Below are 12,500 nucleotides of genomic sequence, written 5' to 3'. Positions count from 1 at the left end.
TAAAGCAATAGGACGGTAGTTTGAGGGATTAGAACGGTCACCCTTTTTAGGAACAGGTTGAATATAGGCAAACTTCCAGCAAGAAGGAAAGGTAGATGGTGACAGACAGAGCTGAAAGAGTTTGACTAGACAAGGTGCAAGCACGGAGGCACAGTTTCGGAGAATAATAGGAGGGACCCCATCAGGTCCATAAGCCTTCCGAGGGTTTAGGCCAGCGAGGGCATGGAAAACATCATTGCGAAGAATTTTCATAGGTGGCATGAAGTAGTCAGAGAGTGGAGGAGAGGGAGGAACAAGCCCAGAATCGTCCAAGGTAGAGCTTTTAGCAAAGGTTTGAGCAAAGAGTTCAGCTTTAGAAATAGATATGATAGAAGTGGTGCCATCTGGTTGAAATAGAGGAGGGAAAGAAGAAGAAGCAAAGTTATTGGAGATATTTTTGGCTAGATGCCAGAAATCACGAGAGGAGTTAGATCTTGAAAGGTTTTGACATTTTCTGTTAATGAAGGAGTTTTTGGCTAGTTGGAGAACAGACTTGGCATGATTCCGGGCAGAAATATAAAGTGCATGAGATTCTGGTGATGGAAGGCTTAAGTACCCTTTGTGGGCCACTTCTCTATCATGTAAAGCACGAGAACAAGCTGTGTTAAACCAAGGTTTAGAAGGTTTAGGATGAGAAAAAGAGTGAGGAATGTATGCCTCCATGCCAGACATTATCACCTCTGTTATGCGCTCAGCACACAAAGACGGGTCTCTGACACGGAAGCAGTAGTCATTCCAAGGAAAATCAGCAAAATACCTCCTCAGGTGCCCCCAACTAGCAGAGGCAAAACGCCAGAGGCACCTTCGCTTAGGGGAATCCTGAGGAGGGATTGGAGTGATAGGACAAGATAAAGATATGAGATTGTGATCGGAGGAGCCCAACGGAGAAGAAAGGGTGACAGCATAAGCAGAAGGATTAGAGGTCAGGAAAAGGTCAAGAATGTTGGGCGTATCTCCAAGACGGTCAGGAATACGAGTAGGGTGTTGCACCAATTGCTCTACGTCATGGAGGATAGCAAAGTTATAGGCTAGTTCACCAGGATGGTCAGTGAAGGGAGAGGAAAGCCAAAGCTGATGATGAACATTGAAGTCTCCAAGAATGGAGATCTCTGCAAAAGGGAAGAGGGTCAGAATGTGCTCCACTTTGGAAGTTAAGTAGTCAAAGGATTTTTTATAGTCAGAGGAGTTAGGTGAGAGGTATACAGCACAGATAAATTTAGTATGAGAGTGACTCTGTAGTCGTAGCCAGATGGTGGAAAACTCGGAAGATTCAAGAGCGTGGGCACGAGAGTAGGTTAAGTCACTGTGCACATAAACACAGCATCCAGCTTTGGATCGAAAATGAGGATAGAGAAAGTAGGAGGGAACAGAAAAGGGGCTACTGTCAGTTGCCTCAGACACCTGAGTTTCGGTGAGGAAAAGAAGATGAGGTTTAGAAGAGGAGAGGTGGTGTTCTACAGATTGAAAATTAGATCTTAGACCGCGAATGTTGCAGAAGTTAATGAAGAAAAAGTTGAGGGGGGTGTCAAGACACTTAGGATCGTCGACAGAAAGACAGTCCGACCTGGGGACATTTATGGTCCCCTCCCCAGATGGGGACTCCGAGGCTGGTGTAGGAGTCGCCATGATGATTTAAAATTTTTTGAGTGAAGGGTGTGTGTGTTATTAGGTGCTTGTAAGTTTGTGTGGAGGAAGAGAGTTGTCTTTAGAGGGCAGGCTGTGACTGCCCCCTTTTGTTGTGAAACACAAAGGGAAACGTTCAGTGAGGTCACAGCTGGGTTTAATGATAAGTTCACAGCACCCTCTGAACAGTGCTTTAGACCTCACTGGGAGTAATTATCGTTTCGGCAGGTGTCTACTACCTCCTCCTGAGAGTGTGCGAGTGTGTGTGCAAGTGTGTGTGTGTGTGTGTGTGTGTGTGTGTGTGTGTGTGTGTGTGTGTGTGTGTGTGTGTGTGTGTGTGTGTGTGTGTGTGAACTGAATTTATTGAATTTGAATTGAATTTATTGAGTAAGCTCAGACTTTATATAAAAGTATGGAGCACAGCTCTCCAACAAAAGAATACAAACATTATATACATAATTATATACAGAATGTGCATAATATTACATAAGAAAAAAATACATACAAATGAAATACACTATAAGCAATGGCAAAAAATTAATGAAAAAAAATGTGTATGCATATATAATGATACATACTATTACTAATTAAGAAATTAGAAAAAACTATTGACATGTTTTGTTCACTATTTATCTAAATATGCGTAGCACCATCCTTAAAAACACAAAGATAAATTATTCATCACACTTGAACTTGTACTTTGCATGAATAAAACATATTTGAATTGTGTTGGCCTATTTATGTAATATTTTGGTATATACATATTACGTAACCTAACAATTTCCACATCCGTACATTCAAAAAGAACATGAAATTCATCTCCTACTACCTCAACATTACACTTGTTACATATCCTACCTTCTCTACTGACACCTTGATACCTACCAACATTTACAGGAAGTCTATTATTACAAGTTCTAAATTTAGTCACTAATAATCTGTCACCGTTTGTTAACTTTTCTAGATAATGTTCTCTGCCAAAATCTGTCTTAAACACCCTATAATTGCTACTTAATGATTTTGTTTTCAAATTATGATGCCAAGTTACAAGCCACTGATCTTTCAATCTCTGTTCCACAGCTTTCTTCACCCATCTTGAATTAGAAACATCTTGCAACAACCACATACCAGACATTCCACAATCATTACAAATATTCTTTATACAAGCTAACCATGGAGAAGTATAAAGCCCTAAGCTATCCAGCTGCAATAGACATTGGTACATTACATAACACAATTTATTATTTTTACCTGAAATTAGCCTAGACCAATAACCTATCATTTTTTTTTTCTTTATATGAATATCAAGTGGAAATACACCCAGTTCACCATACACCATGTCATTACAAGTATTCTTATGAACACCTAACACCTGTTTTACAAATTTCATGTACATATACTCTAACTCCCTAGCAATATGGTAACCCCAAATTTCAGATGCATAAGTCAATATAGATAACACCGTGGCGGTAAATAATTCGAGTTGTATATCCACTGGCAAGTCAAACTTCCTACACCTACTTATTAATGAGTACATTGATCTTGTGGCTCTCTCTTTTAGCTCCAGCTCACCTTTGCGAAACCTCCCATTATAATTTAATAACACTCCAAGATACTTATACTCTGTCACTACTTCAATGTTTTCACCACCAAATTCAAATTCATAGTTAGATAAATTTTGTCTTCCCCTACTAAACACTACTTCTTTTGTTTTGTTACAATTTAGTTTCAATTTCCATTCATTACAATATAAATTCAGAGCAGCCAATGCCTGCTTTATTCCATCTTCATTGTCACTCAAAAAAACTGTATCATCTGCATACATAATAACAAATAGTTTAAGATACATGTTTAAGAAATCATCACCAAAATTTACATAACTGCAATTATATTCAGTTAATTTACTTTCAATATCATTAACATAAAAAGCAAAAAGCAATGGTGATAAATTTTCCCTCTGTCTTACCCCTACATTGCAAACAAAGGTGTTTGATATCTCCTGGTTAAGCATGACACATGATCTGATATTATTGTACATATTTTTGATTACATTTAGAATTTTCCCTTGCACCTTTTCCTTCACAAGCTTACACCATAAACCTTCACACCATACCATATCAAAGGCTTTCTTGTAATCAACAAATAAACAAAATAGCTTTCTCTTCTTCCAGTTAAATAAATCAATTAAACATTTCAACAAAAATATATGATCCAGGGTGGAATATCCATGTTTGAAGCCCCCTTGTGTTTCATTAATGATAAGTAAGGTGTCTGAATAATCATTAAGTCTTTCATTAAGTATGGAGGTGAACAGCTTCCCCATGCAGCTAAGTAAGGTGATGCCCCTGTAATTACTAACATCCTGGATGTCTCCCTTGTTTTTATAGAGTGGCACTATTGTACCCACCAACCATTCAGCTGGTATGACACCAGTATCAAGCATTTTATTAAACATTTTAACATAGAGGGGACACAAAAGATGCTTAGTACTTTTAATATATTAATTTAATATCATATCGGATGCTGGGGATTTTTTTTTTTTTATTTAACTTCTTGATATTTCTAACTACCTCTTCTTCACTTATAGGATCATCTTGATATTTCTAACAATCTCTTCTTCACTTATAGGATCATCTTGATATTTCTAACTACCTCTTCTTCACTTATAGGATCATTAAGTAGTGATAAAATTTCAGCATCCGCATGGTCTTCATCATTTGTAATATTCACATCACTATTGTCAGAATTTTCATCACCCGCTAGCTGCTTAAAATGCTCATAGAATTCATTTAGTGTTATGGGGATCTGATAAGTTCTTTTCTGACTATTTAAAATTTTCCAATATGCTTTAGGGTCATCACTCTTATATTTTCTAAGTTTCTTTATTAAGTTATCCCTCTCCTTATTCTTCACTCTTTTTAGATTTGCTTTATATTTTCTGCTTTTCTCGATCATGTTGTTAAAATTTACACTACTTCTATGCAAATGATAGCTCTGTCTACCTTTATGGTATATGTGTGTGTGTGTGTGTGTGTGTGTGTGTGTGTGTGTGTTTGGCACCTTGGTGCTTACTGAGCTGCGTTATCCTGAATGGGGTTCATTTTGAAATTCAGCAAATTTAGGGCAAGAAGTTTGATTTATCATAATGTGTGGAAACACTTAAGGTGTGTGGCTCGCGCTGCCATGCTGCAGGAGGCTCTCTCATATATATATATATATATATATATATATATATATATATATATATATATATATATATATATATATATATATATATATATATATATATATATATATATATATATATATATATATATATATATATATATATATATATATATATATATATATATATTGCAGTTTTAATATCCATGCAAGTTGGGGACAGTAGATCTACCACTCAGCTTCCAAATTTAGATACCTGCTCACTCGAATATCAAACCATCAAAACTATGTAAGAGACATGGATAAGTTGACTGCCCATTAAAAAATAAATGTGAATTAAAACAGCCATCATAAAATACAGTTATTCTCCCCCTGTGCTAATTTGATAACTTTGCTTCTTTTTTTTTTTTTTTTTTTCAGGAGTGTCTGGCCCTTTGCTGAACCACAGCAATCCATCAGCAGTGGTGATGCAGCCATCAGATCCTCACCTACCGGTGTTGCTGGATCTGGTGGTTGTTGCTATGGGAGAGTCATCCTCATTACTGACAGTGAATGAGGACCTGACTCTCCAAGTCATCCATCATACAGATATGTCCCCTACGGTGAATAACTATGCCATTTGCTTCATGTTAGAATGAATTAAATTTTGTTCTCTAGTATATACTTATGAACACTGTACCCACATTTATCATGTGCTATATTTTACAACAGTATTTTTTTTTTATTACAAACCATTAATATACTATTTAAATACGTTAATAAAAGTTATGTTTTCATCTTAAATTTATTGCAGGCAGAACTTGAGCAGGTGCAGCAATTTATAGTGAATCTGAAGGAGATATGAGACCTCCTGTATGGACTAGTGAAAGCACAAAGGAAGTTGGAGACAGGCACAATGGGAAGTGGTAGCAGGCATGACAGGAGCTGATGGCTGACACAACGAGAACTGGTGGCAGGCACAACGTGAGCTGGTGGCAGGCACAACGGGAGGTGGTGGCAGGTACAACGGGAAGTGTTGAAGTCTCAGCAGCAGTCTGCTCAAATACAAAGAAATTTTTTTGATTTATTTAGGCAGTTTATGGTTCATGGCACTGAGTGCTTTAAGTCCAACACTAAACATTATCCCTTTGCTGAAAATGGTAAAAAATATATAGTTATATTTAATTTTTTTTTTACTTTACCTTGTTTATATTAATACATTATCATACTAAAGCATTTCACCATTCCTTTGTGCTGTGATTCATGATAGTGTTAGTTAACTGTGATATCTACAATGTCTTAGTATTAATTACTTAAAAGCACAAAGTAACTGCCATCTGTGTAGGTAAGCTTGAAGTTTTTTATGGTGACCTGATGGGTTTTTTGTTCATATGTTTACCTAATTGAGGTGTACAGTCCTTGAGCTATACTCTCTTATGTGGATAAGTGTTTTTTTTTTTCTCCACATGTGCCACCAAATACTTTGATACTTGCTGATTATTTTATTTGTTAATAAAAATCTACTATTGCTGTTTTTCTATATATTTTTTTTTTTGTATAACTGATACCTTATAGTAGCAAACTATTTCATTTATAGCTGAAATAAAATGTTGCAGTGATCTCTCTAATGTAGTGTGCATTAGAACATGGAAAACCATTATTTCACATGATTACTGACACATGTAAGTGATACCTGTCTTCCAAAGCAATAGGGTTACTTATCACTCATGAAACGGTATTGTGCCAAAGTTTTCTTCTGATAAGAATGTGAACCAAATTTATAATGTGTAACATAACAATGTAAAGGAAAACAATATTACAACCAATATGATTGGTGTATAAAGTCACTGTAAAAGGTGGTCTAGCAGTGGGTGGTATTATTATATATAACACAGGGCTCATATATAATTATGCAGTTATGCACTATGAATCTAGATGCTCACCAGATAGCAAACAAGTATGTATACCACCCGTACACTGGATACACATATATTATGCATATAATGGGAAAAAAATAAAATAAATATATATATATATATATATATATATATATATATATATATATATATATATATATATATATATATATATATATATATATATATATATATATATATATATATATATATATATATATATATATATATATATATATATATTAATGTTTAACAGGAGCACAGGGCTGAAAATCTGTCAGGCACCTAACCCTCAAAAAAAAAAAAATATATTATGAAGTGACTGAATAAAAAATGACTTAAATTTCATATTCAATTTTCCAAGGCAAAACACATTACTTAACCTAACCTAACTGCCCTGGAGATCAGGGGCACTTCTTCCTGACCTTATATTTACATTTAAGGTGTATCTAAAGATATATATGAAAGAATAGAACAGAAAAGATCAGCAATAAGGCCGGGAAAGGACTCTAGATAATTACCATGCATGAAATACCAACAAACATAAATATCTTACCAGCCAGCAAGAAGCAGTCTCCAATGACGTTGTGGAAGGGTCCACTTACAAATAGCCTCAGGTTCACCAAAACCTGGGTGTGGGTGGGAATTGCATGGCCACACTGAGTCCTCTGCAGGTGAGGATTGCATGACCACACTGAGTCCTTTGCAGGTGAAGTTGCATCTCCTCGAACAAGAAACTAGTTCATACCGATGAAAGCGGTATTTCAATAGCAGTGCCAATGGGTCAAGGCGATCCTCATGGCACGATCATACATCCGTGCAAAGATGATTTCCATTACAGGAGTCATTAGAGAAGTGGGAACAACACAAATACTGTGGCGACTGCGGCTATCTCTCGCCGATAGGAGGGACAAATTTTGCTTCCTCTCTTCATCTTTATTTTCGGTGTTCTATGCAAGATTTCACTTTATGCATCACAAAATCGAGCTTCCTTGGTGGTAAAGCTTGGGAACAGTTTAAAAAGAGGCTATTTTATGCACAGTTAATAGCAGCCTGTTAACAACCTTGCTACCATGACATCCACAACCTCCGACGCGTTCGTGGATAACATTTGGCGGCCGGAGGTTGCTATCTGCGCCGATCGCAGGTTGTTAATTAAGAAGAAACCTGCTTCGTGGATCTCGGCCTAGGGATAGTGTAGAGAGGTGTGTAGTGTTCCTGGAGAACCTGTAACAATGGCAGTTTTGGAATTTGTTTTGTGCTACAAGGAGAAACATTCTTTGTAATCAGTGTGCCGTGGGGTTTATTGCAATCCCACTGAGATTGTCAGTTCCAAAAGAAAGGTAAAAAGATCATCCAAAATTGGATGAAAAGTGTCTTGAAACCTCCCTCTTGAAAGAGTTTCAGCCACAGAAAAGAAGAAATATGGAAGCAGGCAGGAAGTTTACCAGAAAAAAGGATGAATGGTTGAGGATACTGGTTCCTCTTGCATTAGAGAGGTGGACAGAACAGGAGTGAGAGAAAGTAGAAAGTCTTGCGCATTGATGCCGCGGAAGGAGAGTGGGTGTGAAAATATCGGTAGAAGATAGCAAGAAAATCAAACATTGCGGTGAAGAGAAAATATGTTAACGGCAGTAACAATAATCATGAAAACACACCTGAAAATTCCAGCTGCATCCATTACAGCTTGTTAAAAGTCTTCGACATTGGATATTGAACGAAATGTTTGAGAATACAATCCCTTGAATACGTGACTTGGAAACTTGTGAGTGGCCTTATTCTGTATGGGAGACTTTTGATAAGTGTTAATAATGTTAGATTAGATCACTAGAATGGAGTAGCGGCACACAGCCTGATCAGATTATTCTTCGCACTTCTCCGGATGATTCTCAGAACGTAGTATCTGACCCCAGGCGTGATAATGGGTAACTACGCACATACCGCCTCACTTTTCAGTCTTAATCGATACCAAGAAAACATCATCCAATTTGCAAAATATTTATTTTTATGGTTTACATACATAATTGCAAGTTAAAGGGAATATTCAATGCATAATCTGGTGTAATTAATACCCCAAATGGAAATGACCACAGCGACTGAACCTGAAGTACTCTTCGTGATGGTTGTGTGGAGAGAGGCTACTCGTGTGTGTGTGTGTGTGTGTGTGTGTGTGTGTGTGTGTGTGTGTGTGTGTGTAGCCATGGTTGCCGCTGTCACTAGTGTTACTGGTGTTGCTGCTGTTATTGGTGTTACCGGTGTTGCCACTGTTGCCGGTGTTGCCACTGTTACTGGTGTTACCGATGTTATCAGTGTTATTTGTATTATTGGTGTTGGCGCTTTACTATTGTTACCGGTGTTGTTGCTATTACCAGTGTTTAAAGCGTTATCGCTATTGTCACTGTTACTAGTGTTTCCGCTGATATTTGTGTTGCTGATGTTATCAGTGTTATCGCTGTTCTCGGTGTGTGTGTGTGTGTGTGTGTGTGTGTGTGTGTGTGTGTGTGTGTGTGTGTGTGTGTGTGTGTGTGTGTGTGTGTGCTTTTTTTTTTTTTTTTACGCTATGCGCTCAACAAACAGAGATTGGTCCCTAATACGGATCAGTGGTCATTCCTTTAAAAATATGAATAATGATACCTCTTGGTTCCCCAATTAGGCAAAGGTACCTTGGCCTTGGGAATACTGAGGTGGTATTGGAACAACAGGGCAACATACAAATATGAAGAGTAGTAATCAGTGAAACCCAATGGAGAGGACAGGGACACAGTTGTGGCCATTATTACAGCAATTACATATATTACCGTTGTTGCCACAATTGCCGTTATTACCATTGTTGCCGCAATTGCCATTCTTTTCGCAGCCGCTGCTGCCGCCACTGCCACCTTCGCCACTGCCGCCACTGCCATCACTGCCATCACTGCCGCCACTACCATTTTCGCCACTGCCGCCACTGCCACCACTGCCGCCACTGCCGCCACTGCCATCGCTGCCGCCACTGCCACCACTGCCGCCACTGCCACCACTGCCGCCACTGCCGCCACTGCCATTTTCGCCACTGCCACCACTGCTGCCACTACCGCCACTGCCATTTTCGCCACTGCCGCCACTGCCATTTTCGCCACTGCCGCCACCGCCGCCACTGCCATTTTCGCCACTGCCGCCACTGCCACCACTGTCATTTTCGCCACTGCCGCCACTGCCGCCACTGCCATTTTCGCCACTGCCGCCACTGCTACCACTGCCATTTTCGCCACTGCCGCCACTGCCGCCACTGCCATTTTCGCCACTGCCGCCACTGCTACCACTGCCATTTTCGCCACTGCCGCCACTGCCACCACTGCCATTTTCGCCACTGCCGCCACTGCCACCACTGCCATTTTCGCCAATGCCGCCACTGCCGCCACTGCCATTTTCGCCACTGCCACCACTGCCGCCACTGCCGCCAATGCCATATTCGCCAATGTCGCCAATGCCGCCACTGCCGCCAGTGCCGCCGTCGTCAGCGTTGCCACTTTCGCCACTGCCACAGCAGAGACAAAAGGTGAGTAGACAAAAGTGGACGAAACGTGCATAGGAAGATAAGAAAACTACAAAACTACAAAAATATCACCTACTCGTGAAGCAAAGATGGAACAAGGAGTGTGATAACATTTAGACAATGTAAATGCCGTGAAGTGAATAAGGAGGCATGGCATGTATGTAATGAAGCGTTAAGGTAGACGAGGAGGCGGCGATGACTTACCCATTTCTAAAGAAGCCCAATTCTTGGGCGTCTGGCACGTAGAGAGCAATTGCTGCTCCCACCACGCACAACACAGCCACGAAGGAGACCAAGAACCTGGAAGAAAGGCAGTAATGAGGAGTGGCATGCGAATGTGGCCTATTTTTTTTATTTCTTTATAGCAGGCCACTTCTGCCGAGGCGCCCATCGCCTCCCAAACCTCCTGTGTCTTTACACCGCCTGGCCCTCGGGACAAACCAGAACATTCTGGAAGCTATCATTCTTGAAAGCTATTATACCCAGTGTTGTGTTGGTGATTTGAATTTGACTTAATAGGGACCTCAATATAGTTTCCAGCAGCCTTAGATAACCTTGGAGGTCAAATTACAACTAAAATTCAAGGTCAGGTAAGTCACTCGTAGTTGACTACTTTGGATCAAGTCTGTGGTTGGTGGTTGAGTTTTACTTAATAGCGTTCTAAAAATGGCCATCAATGGTCTCGGATGATCTCTAATATCCATTCCACTCCATACTGGTATTCCTCAGGTCAGTTTATCCTTGTAGACCAAGTTTGGAATTGATAGGTTGTAAAGTCTAGAAGTTTGGGAACAAACAAATAAACACACACACACACACACACACACACACACACACACACACACACACACACACACACACACACACACACACACACACACATATATATATATATATATATATATATATATATATATATATATATATATATATATATATATATATATATATATATATATATATATATATATATATATATATATATATATATATATATATATATATATATGCATTTGCCTTTTATAGGTATAGATAAGATTGATTTTTTTTGTATATTAATTTATTTTAAATGTCATGTGGAGATTAACCAAGGGCTCAATGATTTAAGAGAGAAATAACAGGCCCATTTTACTTGAGGAGTATGGTGAGGTGGCCACGAGAGCTATCTGTTGGAGCTATGACTATGTGAGTATAATTATGAATTTGAATAAAAATATTATTCTGAGAGTGAATTTGAATACCAGGGTTAGTAAAAGTAAGTGTGAGTATTGTTTTTGGTTCGGATGCGAGTGCGTTAGTGTGAATGAAAATGATCGTTTGAATATTAGCGTTAGTGTCAGTCATGAGTGTTAGTGTGTGTTAGTGTCAAGTGTTAGTGCGATTGTAAATGTTAATGTGAATGTAATTTGAGTGATAATGTAAGTAAGTAAGTAAGTAAGTAAGTAAGTAAGTAAAGTTTATTGCCAATATATGTATTACAGATTCAAATAGAAATTATATTGTACCTTGACACGGTGTGTCGAGCCAAGGCTCCCCGACATACGAGTACATACTGCAGCTAAGTTGGTTTTAGCTGCGAAACGTTAATTGGCAAGTCAACATTAAAAAAGAAAACCTAGCTATTGATAGTTCAATGGACATACACAATGATGCATATACATACTGCTCTTACATACATACATCCTCACACACATACACATATACATGTACCTACACTAATATTATAATAAATAAAGCAAACCATATGCTGAACTTTTTACAGTGCATATGTGTGATGTTTATATATTTCTCAGAGCAATGAAATGCTCTGAGAAATGCCTCTTAAACTGAGAAAAGTTATCACTATTTACATTTTTTTTCTTTTTTTATAGTGACAGGAAGATAATTCCATAGTTGCGGACCAAAGTAGAGAATGCTGTTCTTAAATAATGTTGTGTGGAATTGAAAGCAGTCTAAATTCGAGTGTCTTCCTGTTGTTGCGTAAGAGGACTCTACAAATTTAAATGCATTAGTGTCTGGGAAATTTCTAGTGAATTAAAAGAAAGCACTTATGAATATAAAAAAAATAAATAAATAAATAGATACAATAAATTGTGATCAGAATGTATTACATCTGTTGAATAAAACTTATCCATATTAAAACTTCATCGCAAAATTTTATTTTGAATAATTTTTTACTTCTTTAGGAAAGAGAGCCATGCACATGACCATACTGAGACTCAATAAAATAAATGAGGGAAGCC

The 12,500-nt window shown here is 38.3% G+C and overlaps 1 protein-coding gene across 1 annotated transcript in view; it reads right to left on the bottom strand.

Moving 5' to 3' along the window:
- Positions 1-8,706: 8,706 nt before the first annotated feature.
- LOC135094315 (uncharacterized PE-PGRS family protein PE_PGRS20-like) overlaps positions 8,707-12,500 on the bottom strand; it is a 14,930-nt gene continuing 11,136 nt past the window's right edge. The window contains exons 2-3 of the mRNA XM_063994313.1: positions 10,462-10,557; positions 8,707-10,239 (exon numbers count right to left, since the gene is read on the bottom strand). Of these exons, the coding sequence (XP_063850383.1) occupies positions 9,453-10,239; positions 10,462-10,557 (883 nt within the window). The 3' untranslated portion in view covers positions 8,707-9,452. The remainder of the gene's footprint in view (positions 10,240-10,461; positions 10,558-12,500) is intronic.

Source organism: Scylla paramamosain, chromosome 45 (genome assembly GCF_035594125.1).
Source record: "Scylla paramamosain isolate STU-SP2022 chromosome 45, ASM3559412v1, whole genome shotgun sequence".
Lineage (NCBI taxonomy): Eukaryota > Metazoa > Arthropoda > Malacostraca > Decapoda > Portunidae > Scylla > Scylla paramamosain.
Note: the sequence above shows the minus strand (reverse complement) of the source record. Positions and strands in the feature narration are given on the sequence as shown.